Here is a 22,941-nt window from a genome sequence, read left to right on the forward strand (position 1 = left end):
AGCAGGCTTGAGAGGCTAGAAGTCCTTCCCTCATCTCTCCACCTTTCTTTCCTCCTCCAAGGCACAACGTATGGAAAAGGAGCAGGAGTAGGTCATTCAGCCCTTCAGGCTGGCTTTGTCAGTCATGTTCCCTATTACCACTCAACCTAGCTCAATGTCAAATTTTGCTGAACAGCACTCCTGTGAAATTTTTTTTATGTTAAAGGCACAATATAAATACAACTTGCTGATCCAGTCATCATCAGGATATACAATCTAAGAAAATTCTGAACTAAAATAAATAGGCTTTTAAAAATACACAACATATGCCTGAGAAAAGAAGGCAGCGTCTTATCCCCTAAATTGTGAAATGATATAAAACAATTTGAAAGGGAATGTTCCCAACATATTGCCAAAAATAAATATTGCTCAAAATGGGAAAAATTCTTGCACCTAAACTAGATTATTTGTTAAGGTATTGAATTGAATTACAGGTTTATGAAAAAAGCTACACATTATGAACAAGATTCATGTTATAAGTGACCAATTTCCTCCTATATGGTATTTCAAAATATCACATGCAAGGTGAATGTTAAAACTTTCCCCAATCAGGTTATAACATGAAATTTTAGAGAAAACTATTTCTACAGTTTCTGGTTCTCAAGCTGACAAGGACCCTTTTAGTTTTGTTTTTTTAAAAAGGGTAACTTTACAAAAGTGACTTATTGCATGAATTACGGCCATTACTTCAAATGTGAATTGTTAGCTCACAGTTCAGCATCAAGACTGCATATTTCTATGCTACTTGTTGAATCCAAGGTGACATCCAACTTTCACCCACTCTTGATGCTCTATTAAATGTGAAGAAAACTGTGCAACTTCTGAACATGTCTTTTGCATATGTAAACAGGGTATTAAAAAAAGCCCATCATTTTCAGACAATTCCTACCAACTTGTACAACACACACACACACCTTTTTCTATTGGATTAATACTACTAATGCTCTTTGAAGTTTACTTTTTCTTTCTTTTCCTTTCAGGATGCCATATAGGTTAAAGTGCATGCTTTTTCTGCCTCTCCACAAAAACATTGTGTTGACAAAGATTGAGCCATCTCTTGCTAAATCATTCATTCTTATTAGAATTTATAAGCTATTATTTTCCTTATTTATCCAAAAAATCCACATTTCAAATATCTAATTTGTGAAATGTAACCTTGGTGTCATCTGCTCACTACTTCCTAGTTTACACAGGAGCTGAAGTTACATACTGAGAAAGTCCACTATTCAAAATTCAAAGCATTAAAATTAAAATATACAATAAATGGAAATTAAATCATGGACAAAAGATGAACCAAAAAATAATGCGAACAAAATGAATTTGATTAAGCTGGTTTGCACAAAGTGCAGAACACACGTGAAATTCCTGCCTCTACTTGAATATCAGCACTTAACATTTTATAATGTAAATTTTAGAAAACCTTCAAAGCAATTGTACATCCATTGTTCAAAAGCATGAGGTTTCTCTATGTTGCAGTTTCAACCATCTCACCAAATGCAAGTGTGAAAATTCCCTCTGATTATTAATTATTTAACAATAATTGTCTGATGAGTAATTAGAACCAAGACCATAAATAGTCTTAAACAAGTCGAAACTGGTCAAATCAAAATCTTTGAATTTGTTTGGGATTAACTATGGAGTATAGATGCCACTGCACCAAATTGCCAACAGTTAAATATTACGGAGAGACTTTGTGACACCATAGGTCGGAGTGGCCAACCAGTCATATTTTTGTACCAATGGTGCTCTTCTTTAGTTGGGTTTGAGGTATGTTTTTTGGGCGTTTGCATGATTTGCATTATCCTGGAAGAAAAAATTATTTGATGTAAACAAACAAGTGCAAATATAAAATCATACATATTTCAAGAAAAATAAAACACCCACCTAATAAAAGCAAAAGCAAAAGCAGCAGATATTTCATTTGTTACTAAACACAAAGTATCAAATTAAAAATCAAATTCAATACATCAAATTGCTGTTCCCATTTCTGCAAATAACTATGGTTGCCTATATTAGAGGCACTTAATTTCTCAGATCAATCAGACAATAATCGTCAATTTTTTTAATCCATCTCGCTTGATATTTTGTTCTGGGACATACCTTTCAAACTTCTTCAATAAAATATCAAATGCAGATGTTTCCCAATTCCCACTTTTTATAGTCTTCTGTAGCAGTCAAAATTCAATTATTAAAAGTAAAACCAGATTTTGACTCAAAAATATTTAAGGGTACCAGGACATCAAAGAAACCATAAAGTGGTCGATCGAGTTGTTTAAAAAGTGAGGTGAAGGATTATACAAATGCAGATTGTGGAATACGTAGACAAACAAATATGCACTGTACAGTGTTCATTTTGAGAAGAAAATCCAAAGAATTAAAGTGTGCACTCAGTGTGTAAAGAAACCATGTTCATTCAAGAGTGTGAATGAACAGTGGACTCAACATAATTCACTGCTAACCAAAGTATAAAACCTTACATTTATATTGTAATCTAAGCAATAAAATGTCATAAAACACATTACAGGAGCAGCATAAAATAGAAGGCAACATTTACCACAGGGAGGGAGTGGGTTAGCTAACCAACGCCTTGACCAAAAAGTGAATTATGGAGTGACTTAAAAGGACAAAAGCAAAGTAGAAAGGAGGAAGAGATTGGGAGTGTGGAGCACAGGGAAATTCCAGAACTTTAGGCGAGGTAACTGTTGTCATGGCTGCAGTTAGTGGAGAAATTAAAATCTGAGAGGTCAGAATTGGGAGGAGCACAAAAATCACAGATGGTTGCAGGGCTACAGGAGTTAAAAAGGTGAGGAGAGGCAAGAACATTGAAAGATTTGAAATCAAACACAAGTATTTTAAAATGAAAGCATTCCTTAACCATAATAAGCTAATATAGGTCAGTGAACACATGGCTGATAGGTGCAAAGGACTTATTACAAGTTGGGATATAGACAGCAATATTTTACATCACTTCAAGTTTACTGAGAGTGTAATGTGGGAGACTGTATAGGGTTGCATTAAAATGACGCCAAATGTGTATGGATTGTAAAGAGGTCAGCCAGGTGGACCTCACAGAATAGGGAGTTCTCTGATAATAAAATGTGAGGCTGGATGAACACAGCAGGCCAAGCAGCATCTCAGGAGCACAAAAGCTGACGTTTCTGGCCTAGACCCTTCATCAGAGAGGGGGAATGGGGAGAGGGAACTGGAATAAATAGGGAGAGAGGGGGAGGCAGACCGAAGATGGAGAGTAAAGAAGATAGGTGGAGAGAGTATAGGTGGGAAGGTAGGGAGGGGATAGGTCAGTCCAGGGAAGACGGACAGGTCAAGGAGGTGGGATGAGGTTAATAGGTAGATGGGGGTGTGGCTTGGGGTGGGAGGAAGGGATGGGTGAGAGGAAGAACCGGTTAGGGAGGCAGAGACAGGTTGGACTGGTTTTGGGATGCAGTGGGTGGGGGTGGGGGGGGGGGGGGGGGGGGGAGAGCTGGGCTGGTTGTGTGGTGCAGTGGGGGGAGGGGACGAACTGGGCTGGTTTAGGAATGCAGTAGGGGAAGGGGAGATTTTGAAACTGGTGAAGTTCTCTGATTGGGGCTGTTTAATTAGTCCACTCAGGAAGCCCTGGCTGATAGATAAGAACTGGAATTTCAGACACCTGTTCATTCTCAGAGCTGGCTCTGAAGGAGCTAGATCAATATGAAAGACTCTCCATGTATAAATAAAGGGTGACTTGGTGACGGTATACTGGTATACTCTGTGGGCTTATTCAGTGGCGATGAGAGTGGGATTAATGATGTAAACATGCAAGAACACCCAATATCTGAAGCCCAACTAAACTTCAAAAAGGCAACACAACTGGCTTTCTCATTGGAAAATGCAGCAACTGGAACATATAAGTTACAGGGTATTCTGATGGAAATGGACATCCTAACCAGTCCGCCCGAGCTTGGGGAACACCACTTGAGTGAGGGCAATTGCAAAGCTTCACTCAGGACATATTGTGCAAAGAGGGAATTTAGGTCAGCCCACAGTAAAATCCCAAAACAAAGCCAAGCCTTGGCCAAACAGTCAACAGGATCAGAGCTAGCAAGCCACTGTAGTTGCTGCTGCTTTGTGGACTCAAGACAGCAAGAGACCCACTAGACCTAAACTGAGTAAGTGAATTCATAGGCTGGTATCCAGCAGAGTGCATACCCTGGAAAGCCCACCTACATCTGGTTTGGAATAGTTAAATTGCTCAGCAACTTTTGAATCAGAACCAGTTAAAATAAACGTCTGGTTAAATGATCACGATTCTAATGCAGGTAGGTCCGGAGTAGCCATTTCAATGATTCTGGAACCAGTTTTGAACAAAATTCATTTTGGAATTCCAACCTTAAGTTTGCACAAGACCCTGGCTAGACTGAGAACCTATACTGGGGAACCTTTATAGATTAAAAGGTATAACTTTGGTTCCAGTCTCTTACGAGAAACAGCTGGTTCACTTAACACTGACCACAGTAAAAGGCTCAGGCCCAAGCTTGACACAGCAAAACTTGTTGAAAATGAATCACCTAGATTAGCTCAATGTTTTCAACTAGAAAACAGCTGCTTGAGAGAAGTCCTAATTAAATACCTGGAGGCTTTTCAAAAAAGTCTAGAGGCTATCAAAGAAGCCAAGGCTACCTTGCATGTTGACCAGGAAGCAAGTCCCACCCAGTGCCATTTGCCATACAGGAAATAGAGGCAGAAATCAGAAGGCTGGAAAGGTGAAGGAATCACCAGACCAGTCCAGTTTGTGGAATGGGCAGCACCAGTCATACCGATTGTGAAGCCCAAAGGGTTGGTTCGTCTTTTTTGGGGATTTTAAACAAATAGCAAACTGCTTTTTGCAGCTGGATAAATACCCAATCCCTTGCACAGAGGATTTATATGCAAAGCTGGCAGGGGTGTTGTCCTTCATTAAGTAAGACCTGAGCCACATGTACTTGATGAAGATTCCCAGAAGTACACTAAAACTAAGGATACCTAAAAGGATTTGTACCAATATACAAGATAGCCATTTGGGGTATTGACAGCCTGTGCAATTTTCCAGTGGACGATGGCGATCATTTTACAAGGTTTACCCAGGTTGCCATTTATCTAGAAGATGTGCTAATAACAAGGAACTCCAATAAGGAGCAATTAGGAGAATTTGGACACCATCCTTAGATATTTCTCCCATGTGGGCGTATGCCTTAGAAGGGAAAAATGTATGTTCCAGACACCCAGAGTGTCCTACTTGGGAGAGAGAGTCAACAAGATGGGGTTATACCTGTTGGAAGAGAAAGTGACGGTGATCAAAAGATGCCCCTGCTCCCATGTCTGTATCAGAGCTGAGGTTTTTCCTTGGGTTGGTGAATTATTACTGAAAGTTCAGATATAACCTGGCCTCCATCATGGAAACTTTGCATCAGCTCTGAAGAAAGGGTCAGCCTGAGAAATGGTCAGGTAGCTAAGCCATAGCTTTCAGGGAAGTGAAGAAACAGGTATCCTTCTTGAAGGCATTTGGACAGTGATCCCAAGCAAGATTTGGTATTGACACGCAATGCTTCCCATATGGCATCGTGGTAATGTTAGCTCCTGGGCTGCCCAATGGAGAGGAAGGCCCGACAGCATATGCATCCAGGACTTTGGCTAATGCACAGCATAAATACACCCAGATAGAGAAGCAAAGTTTGGTGGCCATAATTGGAGTCATAAAATTCCAGTAATATGTTTATAGACGTAAATTTGTAATAATAACGGACCACAAACCCCTGCTACGCTTACTTAAAGAGGACCATAGCTTCAAGCCGAATTCAGTGTTGAACTCTAATACGAAGTGTGTACAATTACACGTTGGAACATCATTGAGGAGGCCAAGTAGCAAATGCGGATGCATTAAGCCACCTCCCACTGGGAAACACACCACACAGGATACAGTTCTAATCACAGCTGACAATATCAGACCTTGGACACAGAGATTCAATCCTGGCAAAACTGAAACAGCTGGTGCTGAAGGGTGAATCACAAAGGTCATCACAACCAGAAATGAAACCTTTGTGGAGCCAGGGCGACAAGAGCACAGTAAAGAACAGCATATTATTATGGGGAACAACAGTCATTATTCCGAGCAAAGGTCACCACCAGATACTGGCTGAACTCCACCTGGGTTCTCCAGATTTCAAAAATGAAGATGTTGGTGAGAAGTTCTATCTGGTAGTCAGGATTGGATGCAGACAAAGCTGTGTTGGCAGGGCACCGCCCAGGGTGCCAAAAAGGACAAAAATTACCGTAAACAGAATGTATCTCTTCTGAGATGCTCTGGGTGCAAGAGTCAAACCACTGTGCATTACACGCCACCCCTGCCAAAGGCGGAGTTGGAGCAACCTGACCCAGTGATAAAATACCACAAGAGGAGTTATGAAAAAAAAACCGGCCTAAATCCTCAGACTCAGAGCAGGAGGGACGCAGTGATTGTAACAAGGCAGTCAGTTGACATCATAGAATAACAGGGGCTGTGAATCCGGTCCAATCAGGGAGGCCTAGTTGATAACCTAGTTGATTCTAAAACACAAAATTGTCTAAGTACTGGTGGGGAAAAAAAAATTCAATCCTGAAAGAAACAGTTATTGTGTTCTGTTTGAACCCCATCATGGATAGAACATTAGAGCCATCCAACAATGGTGCACCAGCTTGATGGCAGAATAGGAAACTAGTTATGACAAGAAGGATGATATTTGTATGTTGCAGCAAGCAAGGAAAATTGGAGGTGATTTAACACTACTTTTGTTTTGCATTCTGACAGGTTTAAAGTGGGGGGGGGGCGTGGGGAGAGAAAAACAGTTTTCCATATCAATCAAGTCAGCAGTTTAACAATGACTAAAATCAAGTAAAGTTGCTTTTAAATAGCAGGCCAAAATATGAAACTCTTAGTCTCAAAAAGTGACTGAGACAGACTATTCAATATTTTCAGAATTGAGCAAGTATTTGAAGCAGAGGAAGATAAAGAATGATAGCTTTGGTCTAAACTAATACCATGGCACCAAGTACTTGCATATACACAATTGGGCTAATAGCTTCCTCACATACTATAATCTCTATGGTACTATACATATTGTTCAGATGGTTCAAGTAGTCTAGAGTCACTGTATTGTCCTATGGAAAAAAAAAGTTAAATTAGTTTTACATATTTAGTGGCAAATTTACATTTTAGCTCTGCGTCACATCTTTATAATATAGCTCTTTGTGGTAAATCCAAGTGTATAGCACAGAATTATGCCATCCAGCTCAACCACTCCTCTTTACCTAACCTATCAGCATATTCTTGTCTTCCTTTTTAACTTCCTAATACTGTAAAACTGTATTTCAAATTCACAAGTTGAAATCATTCATCAAGCAAACAGTGCTGAGGTGAGATAAAACGGTGTGAAGCTGAAGGAACACAGCAGGCCAAGCAGTATCACAGGAGCAGGAAAGCTGACATTTTGGGCTGAGACCCTTGTTCTGAAATGGGGGGTGGGAAATGGGATTCTGAAATAAATAGGGAGGGGGGGGGGAAGGCGGATAGAAAATAGATAAAGGAGAAGATAGGTGGAGAGGAGACAGACAGGTCAAAGAGGCAAGGTTAGAGCCAGTAAAGGGGAGTGGAAATGGGGAGTTAGGGAGGGGATAGGTCAGTCCATGGAGGATGGACAGGTCAAGGAGGAGGGATGAGGTTAGTGGGTGGGAGTGGGGCTTGAGACGGGAGGAATGGTTAGGGAGGCGGGGACCAACTGGACTGGTTTTGGGATGTGGTTGGGAGAGAGGAGATTTTGAAGCTTGAAGTCCACATTGATACCCTTGGGCTGCAGGGTTCCCAAGCAAAATGAGATGCTGTTCCTGCATCTTTCGGATGGCATCATCGTGGCAATGCAGGAGACTGGGATGGATATGTCGACCGAGGAGTGGTGGTGGTGATGGGGGGTTGGGGAAGAGCTGAAATGGTTTGCAAAGCGGTCCCCAAGCCTCCACTTGGTTTCCCCGATGTAGAGGAGGCCACAACAGGGACATCGGATACAGTATATCACATTACCAGTTGTGCAGGTGAACGTCTGTTTGATGTGGAAGGTCTTCTTATGGCCTGGGATGGGGGTGAGGTATACGGGCAGGTGTAGCACTTGCTTCGCTTGCAGGGAATAGTGCTGGGGGTGGTGGGGCTGGAGTGGAGTGTGGAGCAGACAAGGGATTCACGGAGAGAATAGTCCCTCTGGAAAGCACATAAGGGTGGGGAAGGAAAAATGTCTTTGACAGTGGGGTCAGATTGCAGATGGCGGAACTGTCAGAGGATGATGCATTGGATTTGGAGGTTGGTAGGGTGGCACATGAGGACAAGGGGGATTCTGTTTTGGTTACTATTGCGGATAGGGGTGTAAGGGATGAGTTGCGAGAAGTGCGGGAGTCACAGTCAAGGGCATTTTCGATCACTGTGTTGGGGAAGTTGCGGTCCTTTAAAAAAAAGGACATCTGTGAAGTTTGGGTGTAGAATGCCTCATCTCAGGACCAGATGCGGCAGAGGCAAAGGAATTGGGAATAGGGGATGGCCTTTTTATAGGAAGGTGAGTGAGAGGAACAGTATTCTCGGTAGTTGTGAGAGTCGGTAGGCTTCAAATGGGTATCGGTTTCCAGGTGGATGCCAGAGATGGAGACAGAGACGTCCAGGAAGGAGAGAGAAGTGTCAGACATGGTCCAGGTAAACTTAAGGTTGGGGTGGAAGATGTTAGTGAAGAGGATGAACTGTTGAGCTCCTCATGGGTACACAAGATGGCGCCGAAACAGTCAATGTAACGGAGAAGCGATGGGGGGATAGAGCCAGCGTAGCTTTGGTAGAGGGATTGTTCCACGTATCCTACAAAGAGGCAGTGACACTAGCTACCCTAAACATTAGGTCCAATAGCAGCTAGCTACAAAACATTCTGCTATCTGTCTCATGACTCCATACGATTGGGCATATCATTAATCTACTGTACAGTTCCATACTGAAGGTTTTTTTTTGAAAATCCAAAAAGGGTTACAAATATTACATTACTCATCTAATCATTCTATAAAGGATAAGGTTGAAAAAGCATAACCACCTGTTTTGAAATGTGCATTATACTTTTACTTCTGGTTGTTTTCTTATTTTGTTCGAGTATCTTTCTCACAGGTAGGAAGTCAACTGATAGTGAAATTGTGGTGAAAATGTAGCAAAATGTATCACATTTGATGTTGCTTGCAAATAATTGCACTTAAATGCAAACAAAACGATATTGTTTGAACATTTAGTAATCTGCCTTTTCGGTAATGGACTTGGTCTGTCGATCTGCGTTCATCAATACTGATGCTCACAGGTTATTTGATGGTTGACTGATTGCGTATTTAAAATATCGATATTGTAGCATTATTACTAAGCTAAAGATTTATAGGTATCCAAGCTTTGTAAAGTGCTGTATGTAATTTAAATAATTTGCGAAATGAATTGGGAAGCAAGGAGAAGCAAAATGCCCAAATGTTAATTTCATAGAATCCCTACAGTGCGGAAGCAGGCCATTTGGCCCATCAAGTTACATCGACCCTGTGAACAGCATCAAATGCAGATTCACCTCCCTACCCTGTGACCGAGCATTGCCCATGGAAAATCCACCTAGAATGCACATCCCTAGACATTATGGGCAATTTAGCTTGGCCAATTCACCTACACTGCATATCTTTAGACTGTGGGAGGAAACCCACACAGACACGGAGGGAACGTACAAACTCCACACAGACAGTCACTCGAGGCTGGAATAAAACCCAGGTCTCTGGTACTGAGAGGTACCGGCACTAACCACTGATCCATTCTGCTCCCTTCTCTAAATTGTTGCAAATGAGGCGGTTTGCAAACTGCCCAGGCCCAAAATAGCAATTTTAATGCTTACATGCCCTATGTTGATATAGGGAGATCAATGGGAGTGCCAAACAGCAATAGATATCCAAATACATGAATGGGCAATCTCAGGCAGAGGAAGTCATTTCCAGGGGAAAGGACTTGATTCTGATATGCAGGTAATTTGTGGGAAGAGGTTTTGAAGAGGTCCCGTTTCTTCTGTGCCACAAAACAGATTGTTGGACCATAGGACCGTAAGACATAGGAGTGGAAATAAGGCCGTTTGGCCCATCAAGTCCACTCCGCCATTTAAATCATGACTGATGGGCATTTCAACTCCACCTCCCTGCATTCTCCCTGTAGCCCTTGATTCCTTGTGAGATCAAGAATTTGTCGATCTCTGCCTTGAAGGCATCCAACATCCCGGCCTCCAATGCACTCCATGGCAATGAATTCCACAAGCCTACCACTCTCTGGCTGAAGAAATGTCGTCTCATTTCAGTTTTAAATTTATCCCCTCTAATTTTAAGGCTGTGCCCCCACGGGTCCTAGTCTCCCCGCCTAACGGAAACAACTTCCTAGTGTCCACCCCTTCTAAACCATACATTATCTTGTAAGTTTCTATTAGATCTCCCCTCAACCTTCTTACCTCTAACGAGTACAATCCCAGGATCCTTAGCCGTTCATCATACGTTAAACCTACCATTCCAGGGATCATCGTGTGAATCTCCGCTGGACACGCTCCAGGGCTAGTATGTCCTTCCTGAGGTGTGGGGCCCAAAATTGGACACAGTATTCTAAATGGGGCCTAACTAGAGCTTTATAAAGCCTCAGAAGCACATCGCTGCTTTTATATTCCAACCCTCTTGAGATAAATGACAACATTACATTCACTTTCTTAATTACAGACTCTACCTGCAAGTTAACCTTTAGAGAATCCTGGACCAACACTCCCAGATCCCTTTGTACTTCTGCTTTGCAAATTTTCTCACCATTTAGAAAATAGTCCCTGCCTGTATTCTTTTTTCCAAAGTGCAAAACCTCACATTTACTCACATTGAATTTCATCAGCCATTTCCTGGACCACACTCTTAAACTGTCTAAATCTTTCTGTAGCTTCCCTACCTCTTCAGTACAACCTGCCTGTCCACCTATCTTTGTTAGTTTTCATAAAGCATTGAAATGTATTTGCTGGGTCTTGTCTGACCCTAGCTCCTCTCACTACATCGATCTGAAGAGAAAGCCAGAAAGGGTTCCTTTCTCAGATCCATTGTTAAACTAGGAGATAGATCCTGAGAACGCTCTCGAGTCCGATTTGAGTACTGAGCAAAGGTTTCCAGCAGGGAACTTTCCCAACTGTTAAGTAGAGCAGGCTAAAGTCAAAAACCTTCAGAAGAGAGTGAAATCTCAGAAATTCAGATATTTGACCAATTCTAACCTCTACACGACTAGGCAGGATCAAAACTGTTCAGAAAAAGGTTGTAGTATCATAGAGGACATTAACACGGAAAACAAAAGGTCGGCGGCTAATATGTCCAAAAACCAACACAACCCAACTCACAGCTGAATTTAGCAGTTCATAGTGTGCCAAGTCAAAAGAAAATATCATAAAATTATTAAGACCACTCTTGTAGTTGATGCCATATCTGTTGCACTGTTATGGTTACTGTTGTAACTGCTCATTTTCCTTCAAAACATAAAATAAAATTTAGCACTAAATGTTCAAACTCAAATTATGGATTGGCCTGATTGAAACAGCCCTTCATTCTAAACAGGCTAAAGCTGACTGGGGAAAGGGTAAAAGTTTCAATATTACAAAAGGTGAAAATTATTATCTCTATAAACAAACTGTTTAGAACACTTGTTTAATATGGACATCCTTTAACGGTTTGTCTTTCCTATGTCAATATTTGATTATCTGCGTTTAATGCCAACTTATATGGAGTCATAGAGTTATCACAGCTTTCACCTGCTCTTAGCGAAAGCAGGAAACAAAGGTAGACTCTGACTTTAAATTAATTCATGGGATGAGGGGGAATACATGAACATAAGTATTTGAAAAATCTTTAATCTCCCAAAAATAATTACAAAGGAGTTCTTAGATAATAAAATGTGAGGCTGGATGAACACAGCAGGCCAAGCAGCATCTCAGGAGCACAAAAGCTGACGTTTCGGGCCTAGACCCTTCATCAGAGAGCAAGGAGTTCTTGTCTAGATTGAGAAAAATATGTAAATATGTAATTCACAGAAAATTTGCTTAATAAGATGTCAGATTTGTCAACAGTGTGTTTGTAATATTTTACTTAATTCAACAATCAGGAACAATTGCTGAAGTAATTGGAATGTTTGGTCCCGCTTGAAAGATTTATTTTCATGCTAATCACCGACATTATGAGTTAATACTTCGAACGGTACATTTAAATAGAATCCTTTCAGCATTTTCATGGGCTCAAGTAAAACTGACTTATCAACGAGGGGTCAAAACGATATCTGGCATGACTCGTATTCTTCCTCAGAGAATAAATAAATGTCTGCTGTAGAGAATTTGGATCTAAGTCTGTTTCAATTTAGTAAGAATCAAAAAGTCTATGTTCAAAACATTAGACACCACAAAACTTGTTGTATGTAAAGCACAGAAAATTTAAATAGGAAATATTATATTTTATAATAGATACCAGCAGATGGATGTATAAAAATCTGTTCTGTTCTGAACGTCCATTGGTCTGTATATATGAAGTTGAAGACATACAAACAGAGTACTCCCAAACATTATAAAACACTTTTTGCAGCTTAATAGAGGTCACAAAAATGGTAACTGCCATAACTACTGTTGGTGTTTCTAGAATCATATTTAAATCTCCTCCCAACCACTTCTATGTAAAAATTGGGAACAAGAGAAAAAATATGCAAACGTTCAAATTTATCAAAGATCAAGGATGGAACTTAAACATTTGACTCCTGCTTTTAAAAACTGGTCTCCAGGTGACCGGTTTGGAATTTTGCTAAGTATCGCTGCAACAAATAGCAAATATCCAACTTAAAGTCTTTTTAAACAAGTAATTTCATCGAGGATATTTGGCATATTTTTCAATAGGAGGCACAGGTATTCCTTTAGCAAGCCACAGGAAGTCCTTGAGAGCATCCTGATGAGACTCAGTAACCAAATTCCTCATCTGCTTATATATACAAAAGGGAAGTGAAAGCAAGATTGAGGAAACCGGTTTTGATACACTAAATGGTTTAATCAACATGAACAATCAGCTACACTGGTTAGCAAACCAAGCTAGCCTACTAAACCATTAGAATGTATGGAAATATGTAAACTAAAAAGGAAAAGAAATTCCAGATACGGATGCATAATGTCATAAGAGCCATATGTCCTGAATTAGAATTTCTGACGTATTATAACAGGTATTCATCCTGAAAATTTCATTAATTTTGTTCATCAATAGATACATCAAGTAACACTAGGTAGAACTGAGACAAGAGTACTGATGATCTCTTTTAGCTTTTCAAGTCACTTCTGTAGCAACTGAAAACCGACAGGCTTTGAACAGTTTAGTGATGCACAAGGACACCTGTTGGGTGGGGGAGTTGGTGGACGTGGTGGTGATGGCGGTGGTTTGAGGGGATGGTCGCAGGCAAACAATTAAATTACACGTACCTGGACATTAACATCCTCCTTTTTGAAAATGAGACTGCGGACTTCATCAGGATCTCCATTAAAAATAGCTTGAACCAGTGGCGGCTGCAACATTGAAAGAAACTTAAGATTATACAAATATAAAAATATTTATATGACTGTGACATCACTAATTGACAAATATGGACCACATATATCACATAACTGTATGTAGGGTCCCAAACACTCAAATATCAGTGGGAAATGGAATAAGCAGTATGAATTTTCTCTAAGTGTGGTCTATATTCCTAGAAACTGTTGATACACAATTCAATTCAAAATGTCAATACATGCAACTTTCTCAGCTTATGTCAAACAAATGCCAAAAACCAAACTTTAAGATGCAAATGTTTGGACTCTGCATATTTTTTTTTCATATTACAAATTTATATTAAGAAAGCAGATAAAACCTGGATTTGCACATCTTATCAGTGTGAAGCTGATGCAATACTTTTGCAGGTATGATTAGACAAGCTGAGATATGCTCACCCTTCCATCTTCAGGTGGAAGTGACTTTGATGCATCCTCGTACTTTTCCTGAAGCTTTTTAGAAGTAATAACAGGAGAATCATCGTCCACCTCCTCCAGTACAACAATACACACTCGGCTCATCCGATCCCCTGTTTCCACACTACTTTCGTAATCTTTGATTCACAAACAACACTTGCACGTTTTGATGGAAAATAACAATCCTATTGTCACTGAGAACAAGTGACTATGCTAGAGATTTATGCCAGTTTTATCCATATGGTTTACATAAGTAGTTCCGGAGTAAACTCAGCGCTATTGCCAACACACACACTGATACTGCTGAGCTGGTTCCTTATTTGACAGAGTAGCCTCTATGCAGCGTAGCTGTTGTTATGGGTGACATGACACCATTCCTTAAATAGAAAAGCAGGCAAATCATGTAGTTTAGATTTTCAAATGATTTACAGAGAGAGAAACTGAGCATTTTCCATATCAGAAGGCTTCAAGACTTCTTTTCCCAATCAACAGATTTTCGTCAGGCTGAAGCAGTATCCAGGAGAAAGTACAAAACAATTTCAAATGAAAATTCATTTAATTAACTCCACTGCAGTGTAATTAAACACAGGCCAGATGAGAGTGAGAGCACAACAGAGAGAAAGAGGAAAAGGACAGAAAGAAACCATGAACAGAAAATAAACAGGATAGCCCATACAACAAGGTGGGCTATACAAGTGTGACCCAGAAACAAAATACATCTATTACTCCATTGGCGATTGTGCTGTGCCGAGCAGTCACTTTTCTCCAGCAGCTAGTCACTGCAGAAACTCCGACAGGCAATTCAATGAGCTGGAAACATGTAGGCCAGTTCACTTCAACAAATAAGAAACTGGAATTATCCTGAAAAATCTTGAATACAGAAATCCAAGGCAGCAGTCACTGAATTTCCTTCAGATAACTGACGCAAGTACAGGAGCTTCAATCTTCAATACTGTGACTGTAATAAAAAAGCCGCCGTCTGTGGTATTTTCCCATGTGCTTGAAGTCAAGCTTCTGTCAGTCTGCCAATTCAAGTTGACAATCCAGAACTGCTAGTTTCCTGCTTTAGGGATCAATTATTGTTTCACCGAATCCAATCCATAACCTAAAAAGCAGTCAGCAGATATCCAAAGCATAGCCACCATTTCAGCTTTATATATGCTGAATGCAGACAGAGCAGCAGAATTCTGGTAGCTTCTTCTAGCGTGCTGCTTTCTGGCTGCCCTTGCAATTTCAACTGCATGCCAGAGATGTGAATAAATTACTTGTCTGACGTTAAGGCAGCTTTATTGCAGAATAGCTGCAAGTTAACAGTTTCCATTCAAAGCTGCAAGGGAAAATGGTTTGTTGGCTTTGCTGACTCACTACGACAGGGAGGGTACAACATTATGAGTAATCCTTTATCTGTTTCACTTTTTTAAAAAGGCAATTAACAGTACTTCTTCCGTACAGTTCCCAGAGGTCTAAGAATGCACAAACATGGATAACTTCAAAACGGTTAACATTTCTTAAATCATTGCTCAAATGTCAGAAACTCTCAATGTACTCATAAAACTATGGCTGCTGGTGAAAACTGGCAAATAAAATTTAATTTCCTACAGATATTTGGCATGTAGTACTTTGGGCAACTGTCTAACAAATTCTACTTACAGAGGTCCCCAACATTTTTTAAAGTGGGTAATGAACAGACAATTGATTCAGTAATATGATTCTTTTGGGGGGGAAAGAGGGCCGTGAAAAACCTGTAAACACTTTACAGAAAAAAATGTGGTCTTGAACTTCACCCCAGTTTTGCTACTAAATACCTGGGAAAACCAATTTTTAAGCATGCAACCTGCAAATATTACAGTACAGCAAACATAAGACACTGTGGGATAGATTTTAATTCAAATTAAATCTCTTGTATCAGAATGATTGAATAGATGATGACAAAGTTTTACATGATATTTCTTTCTCATTATAGATGAAATAAGAAAAATGGGTGTACCTGCCCCAAATTTTCTATGCTTTTTGCTTTAGTAGTCAAGGGAGTAGGCCATCATGGCATTAGAAAGTTCTATCAGCTTATCTTACCCTGAAAGCTAACTTTCCTCTTAACAAGTGGAAATATAGACATGATAAATCAAACATTAATCTCACCAAACTATATCAGTTGCTATGCTAAATGCCACATTAGATTTTATACTTGGTTCAATTAATTTTCAATTTTATTTTTAAAAAAAATCTCAGCTTCAATATCCAAGTCTGATTAATTCCAATCCCCATTCGTTGGAGCTAATCCAATTCAGTCGGCAAGTTGGAATGTCCCTACAATGCCAGAAATGTCCTGCCTCTCATTAATTTAAAAAAATTACAATACTATCTTAATTATAGGTAGGTATGCTTTTCTAGTCTCAAAATTTACAAAAAAAGCATGAATCGTGTCACCTATTGGTGCTGTCAAGAAATCGTTCAACACAACTGCATCTTTACCAGCTTTGGATATCTCCCAAGATGGGTGCTCGAAATTTTTATCATTAGTTAAGATCACGGTAGTAGCCACTGGTGTAACAACACTGGCTTCACAAAATGGTAATTGAAATTAGAAAACATTATTTGCATACTTCCCAATAAAACTCCAAATATCCTTAGAGAGATTTTCAACCTTAAGGACCCTGACATAAACATGTAAATATATGAAAATTCAAAGGCCAAACATCCATAAAGCAAGCAAGATTTTGGGCTACGTACCATTAGAATTTTAGCTGAAGGGACAGAAACAAAACATTTATCGCATAGATGGTATAAATTATATTTTCTCCTAAGCTCTTACGTTCAAAACAACCACAGTTGATCTGATCTTTCCTCAAACAAAATTCACCAATCTATGCAACAACTTTGTAAATTTCTTCAGTACCCTCTGCAGTACAATCACATTTCTCTTGCAACACAGTTACCAAAACTGCATTTGGTACCGCAGATGAGAGGAATTACATATAGTTTCAGATTAACTTCCTTGACATTACATTTGTGCCTCAGCTATTAAAGTAAGTTTCCCTTACTGTTGCTTAAACAACTTATCTTCCTGTCCTGACACCTTGGACTCCAAGGTTCCACTTCTGTTAATCTGCAATTCAGTACACTCCCTTTTACGACATAATCTCTTGCTTTGCTTCCACCTCAAATACATCAGGCTTGCTCTTTTCCTTGACGGAAATCGACTGAGTTATATATTGAATTAGTTTTGGGTTCACTTTTTAAAATCCATTAGATTCAAATAATCCTTCATATTGTTTAGGAATTTATTAAGTGTAGTAGTTGGGATGTCGTGTTGTGGCTGTACAGGATATTGGTGAGGCCACCTTTTGAATGCCAAATTCAGTTCTGGGCTCCCTGCTACAGGTAAGATGTTGTTAAACTTGAAAGGGTGCAGAAAAGATTTACAAGGATGATGCTGGGACTGGAGGGTTTGGGCTATAGAGCGAGGCTGAACAGGCTGGGGCCTTTTTCCCTGCAATGTCAGAGGCTGAGTGGAGACATTCTAGGGGTTTATAAAATCATGAGGGGCATCAACAGGGTGAAAAGTCAAGGTCTTTGTGGGGGGGGGGGGGTCCAAAACTAGAGGGCATAGGTTTAAGAAGAGAGGGAAAAAAATTAGAAAGGGCTGGTGGGTGGTGTATGGATCGCGTGTATGGAACGAGCTGCCAGAGGATGTGCTGGAGGTAGTACAATCACGACATTTAAAAGACATCTGGGGGTACATGAATAGGGATGATCTGGCAAATAGGACTACATCTGTTAAGGATGCTCGGTTGGCGCAGTCAAATTAGACCACACAGTCTGTCTCCATGCTATATGACTATGTAAACATACCTACTGCTCAATCGAATGGCCGCACAAAATATCAACAGTTGATTCAAATTCAAATCAATCTCTCCTTAAATAATATGATGTCCGAGTAGTCAGGTGAGGGTGAGAGTGAGAAGGTGCCTTGCTAATAAGTTTTATTTAAGGCAAAATTGAATTATTTAAGTGATTTACGCTGTAAATAAAATATAACAGTGATGTGTATACCCCCTGCATTATGTTTCCAGTACTTAGTTTGTATTTTTACATAGATAATCAAGAGGTCCTTGTAATCAAAAATATTTGGTCAACCGGCACACTCTTGGTCCCATAGGCGCTGGTTAATAAAACGTTTGCAGTACTTTGGATTGGTAAGGGTGTCAAGGGTTACTGGCTGCAGAAAGAAAAGTAGTATTGAGATGATAATCAGCTCAGCTATGTTCTTGCCAAATGGCAGAGCAGACTCAAAAGACTTAAGACTGCTTGAATTCATTACACAGAACGCTTGCAAAGATTGCAAGCACTTATCCTGGGCTGTACTTCAACAAGTTCTCAGATGCAAAACTTCACATAGACAAAAAAAATTAGCAATCACACAGTGAGAAGACCATCACGACTGGCTTAGTTAAGGGGGCAGGTGGCTAAGAACAGAAGTGGAAATACGGACAATTATTCATTTTGATTAATTTCACAAAGTGACAAAAGTACCAGACATCAGCTTCCTATTCCAAATCCATAGATTTTACATCCACAATGACTTACACTGCTTGAAAAGATGATAATACCAAGCCCATTTTCATTACACCAAAAAGGGATTTCAATTTGGTAGAACTATTAGACGCTTTAAGTACTGATTTGTTTCCAATCAATTAGATTATAACTTTGAAACTATATAGTACAAATGCCAAGTTTCTAAGCTTCTACTATATTGATGTATCTGCACAAATTTCTAAAATACATGCAGCCAATGGTAAACTTCAGTGTAAGTCTGTTATACTAAAGCAATCTGGAAGAGCTTATAAATCAAGTCTTCAATGCTCCCTCCATTACAGCACTGTGGGGTGCACTGACACTGCATAGGGTGCAGTGGTTCAAGAAGGTAGTTCAGCTCCATATCCTCAAGGCAATTAGAGATTAGCAATATGTGCTGGCCTAACCAGTGGCGCCCACATTCCGAGAATAAATACCAAAAAAAAATTGTAAATTCTGTACAACATGAGACACATACAAGGCTATTGCAATTTTAGCCATTGACAACATTTTGTCAAATTGTACATTAGGAAAACAGTTAAACTTCCCAGCTGCATGATTCACTTTCTGTTAAATGTTACCCATACATGTATTTTGAATGAGTCAGAGTTTCAAAACCAAATTACCTCCATAATAGATTACATTTTATCTTGCAAAAATAAATAAGGAATCCCAATCCCAGACAAGCTGAGTTTACAATTTCCAAATTTCAACTTCAGCCAAAAATGCACTGCCTCAATAAGTAATTTGATAAATATATCTACATCCTTCACAAATTTATTAGTTTCTGAGAATGAAGTCTATGATAGGTGTGACTTCGATGACTAGGAAATCCCCATAACTGATTATCTCAGCTATGAAACACACAAAATATTTTGAGAGTTTCCAAACCTCAAAGAACTGGAATTTAGCAGTTTAAAAAAAAAACAGAATGTGTTGCTCTAACAAACCTTTAAGCCATATTCATCCTGGCAATCTAATAACGACAAATTTCAGGTTGAATGAACAAGACAGCTCCGTAACCACCGGTCAGAAGATTTGCTTCATGATGCTGTGGAGATAGCGGCATATAGTACACTGCAGTAAAATCAGCTTTGCAATAAGAAATCATTTCAGCCAATTTTCAAGCAGACTTTCATTGGGCTTTTACAAATTGCCATGCTATTTGCATCTGATCATGATACAAAGAAAACATATATGTCAGTATCACACTTATTTGTAAAGTTGCTGGTAGAAATGTGAAAAATAATGTAGTATCACTAAATGCCTCAAATCTGAGGTTAGTTAATGGGACATAGATACCAAAACAATCTGGGCTTCAGCTAATTCTATACTGGTACAAGTGGGATTTTGGACTATCACTTTTCAAAACACAAGTTTCATAAACTGAAAATATAAATCATGCTTGTGATATTTATTTGTGGAGTGTGGACATCACTGGCATTTATTAATCATTCTAACTACACTCAAAATCAATGGTTTGTCAGGCTATTTCTAAGAGTCTTCAACAGCTTGTCACATTACTGTAGATGTGGAGTCAATAAATGTGGAGCTGGAAAAGCACAGTTGGTCAGACAGCATCTGAGCAGCAGACCAGTTAAGGATTGCATATTTTCTTCCCTAAATAGCATTGAGGAACCTAATGTTTATTTCCAACAATGATAGTTTCATAGGTATTTTCTAATCAACCTTTACGGAGGCATTTTACACACCTCTGATGCAGGTGAGACTAGAACCTGAGCCTCTCAGCTCAGAGGTAGGAACACTGCCACTGCCCATAAGAGCCCGAGTTTCATCGACACCATTACTGAGACTACCTTTCAGTTCCAGAGCCTAATAAATGAAGTAAATTACATTAAATGAACCGAGTCTGTCCTAAGCAATAACTAAATCGTTAAATTTGTCTGCACGCTCAAAAACATCTCACACCTACTTTGCCTAATCTATTCTCATTTTAGTTGTTCCTGGGATGCTGGAAATGCCAGGGAGGCTTCAATTACTGCTCACCCAAACTTGCTTTGAGTTAGCAATCATCCAGAGTCCATGTAATTGGAGGCAATCTATACCAGACCAGGCTGATGTGATAGATTCAACTGTATTCAACCAGTTTTTTTTTTAAAAAGATAATCCTTCTGAAGAAGGGTCTCGACCCGAAACGTCAGCTTTCCTGTCCTCTGATGCTGCTTCGCCTGCTGTGTTCATCCAGCTCTACACTGTGTTATCCCAACAACTTTCACTGTTATTTTGCTGGTGTTAACCTACAAATTATAGAATTAATTGAATTTAATTTTACATTTTTCTCAGGTGGGATCTGAATTCAACCTCTAGATATTAGAGGAGTATAATTATTAGACTACAACACTCATCGGTTTGTAAAGAGAGATATAAAGAGAAACTGGGTCACAGGATAGGAGAAAAAGCCTCTTGAGACAGAAGGGTCACAAGGGTAATTAGGTTTATTAAAAAAGGCTATAATAGCTTTTGTTGATGGAAATTGGCTTGAAATGTTGGAAAAACTTGTTGACAGATACGACAATGAAAAGATGAGGAGAGATGTGCCATTTTTGAAACAATACCAGTCATGATAAGTTATGTCAATTGCACTCATAACAAAGAAAAACAGATGATCCTTGATTGTTCACCTTGTTGTCAAATAAAGTAGCTCAATGATCTACAATAATCTGAACTGATTCATTGTTAACCTAGTCTGCTTTCAAATAGATGTGAAAGCACAGAGGGGAACAAGGACACAACTCATTTTTGTATATCAAGGAGGCAGACAGGACAGTCTGAGGAATGGAACCATCAGTGTTACAAACTTGAAATGGTCTTGAATTAGAGGAAGGAATTCTATTCAAAATTCAGACCGATCACAGGCTTGGGTGTTATAACTGCTAAAGATTAGAGGGTGGTGGCAGCAGCCTGGTGTACAGGGAAGTTGGATGTCTAAAGGATACCTGGTTAGCATTCCTACCTGGATACAGGACTTGTGTTTCAGGTTGGCACAATTGGGCTGGGGGGTGGGGGGGAAGGGGAGGAAGAGTTCATAGCAAACTGTAGCATCTAATTACAGAGTTTTTTTTTTCTTGAGATAATCCTGCACTTGGCAGACCAAACAGCAAGAAGCTGGGAAGGAGTGGCAGCAGAAACATAAAAGGAAGCTAGTCCAATGTCAGATAAAGGAAATACGTTTATCATGAGGACAAATACAGAACAGTCAGAATGAAAAGACCAAGTTCTTGAGGACTTAAACAAGATTGCAAGATTCTTCCAAATTGGTTAGAAGGAAATATTCTCCAATTCACCCATCACTATGAAAGTTAATTCAGCGATTAGATCGTATTTGACTAGGTAAAAAAGCAAGCAAGCCAACAGGTACTGGGAACGCCACTGGACTGGTCCCTGGAGAATGAAGTGTTCACTTCGGGGCGGAATAAAGTATGTCCATGGAGAAAGATTTTCTGCTGTTTTAAAAGGTAATTTTTTACAGTTTGCAGAATAAGTCGTCTACTGAATAATATTTAGACAACGTCCCTTTGTTTGCTTTTTAAAAAGTCATTCAACTTGAAATCTTGTCATGCGATTCTTTTCTTTTAGTCAGTTATTAGAAAATTAAAACAAACAGAAATTGCTGGAAAAGCTCAACAAGTCAAGCAGTATCTGCAGAGAGAAATCAGAGCTAATGTTTTCGGTCCAGGGACTATTTCATGCCAATCAAAATTGGCAAGTGTTTCGGTTCATTAACCTACCACTTCTGGGGCCTTGTTTATTGTGGGAACTGTTTCTGCACTTGCCAGCATACAGTAACAATATTAATCAATAGATTAAAGCCCTCCTTACGTAGTGTCATCCTTTTATCAGCATGCTCATTTAAGTAAAGTAAGTTGAATCAACAATTTCATATTTTCAATCAAATTTTGTGTCAAATACATTTACACAGTGATTAATCAGATATTAAAATACAACCATCTGTTACTTAAATAGTATACCTTTGTCACTATTGTACATCTTCTTTATTGCCATATGATCATTCATTCAGCTGACTTAATTCAGAAAATACACTTCACTTAGAATCACGGAGGTGTAGAAGATGGAAACAGGCCTTTCAGGTGTTTTGCTTGCCAACCTATTTTCGCAATTAGACTAGTCCTATTTGCCTGTGTTTGGTTCATACCCCTCCACAACTATTCCATCCATGTACTTGTCTAAATGTTTCTCAAATGACAAAATTGTACTCACTTCCACCACCACCTCCAGGAGC

General features: G+C 39.5%; 1 protein-coding gene across 3 annotated transcripts in view; it reads right to left on the reverse strand.

Annotated features, from left to right (window-relative positions):
• Window positions 1–22,941, reverse strand: part of ankrd28b (ankyrin repeat domain 28b) — a 178,459-nt gene that overhangs the window by 123,022 nt on the left and 32,496 nt on the right. For 2 of the 3 annotated variants that reach the window (XM_048552073.2, XM_048552083.2), the window contains exon 2: window positions 13,581–13,664. Coding sequence is in view for 2 of the 3 variants with exons in the window: in XM_048552083.2 (XP_048408040.1) it covers window positions 13,581–13,664 (84 nt within the window). In the remaining variant the exon portion in view is untranslated. Of the gene's footprint in view, window positions 1–13,580; window positions 13,665–14,087; window positions 15,427–22,941 lie in introns of those variants that run through there. The other variant, XM_048552064.2, reaches the window with a different exon arrangement.

Source organism: Stegostoma tigrinum, chromosome 2 (assembly GCF_030684315.1).
Source record: "Stegostoma tigrinum isolate sSteTig4 chromosome 2, sSteTig4.hap1, whole genome shotgun sequence".
NCBI classification, from domain to species: Eukaryota; Metazoa; Chordata; class Chondrichthyes; order Orectolobiformes; family Stegostomatidae; genus Stegostoma; species Stegostoma tigrinum.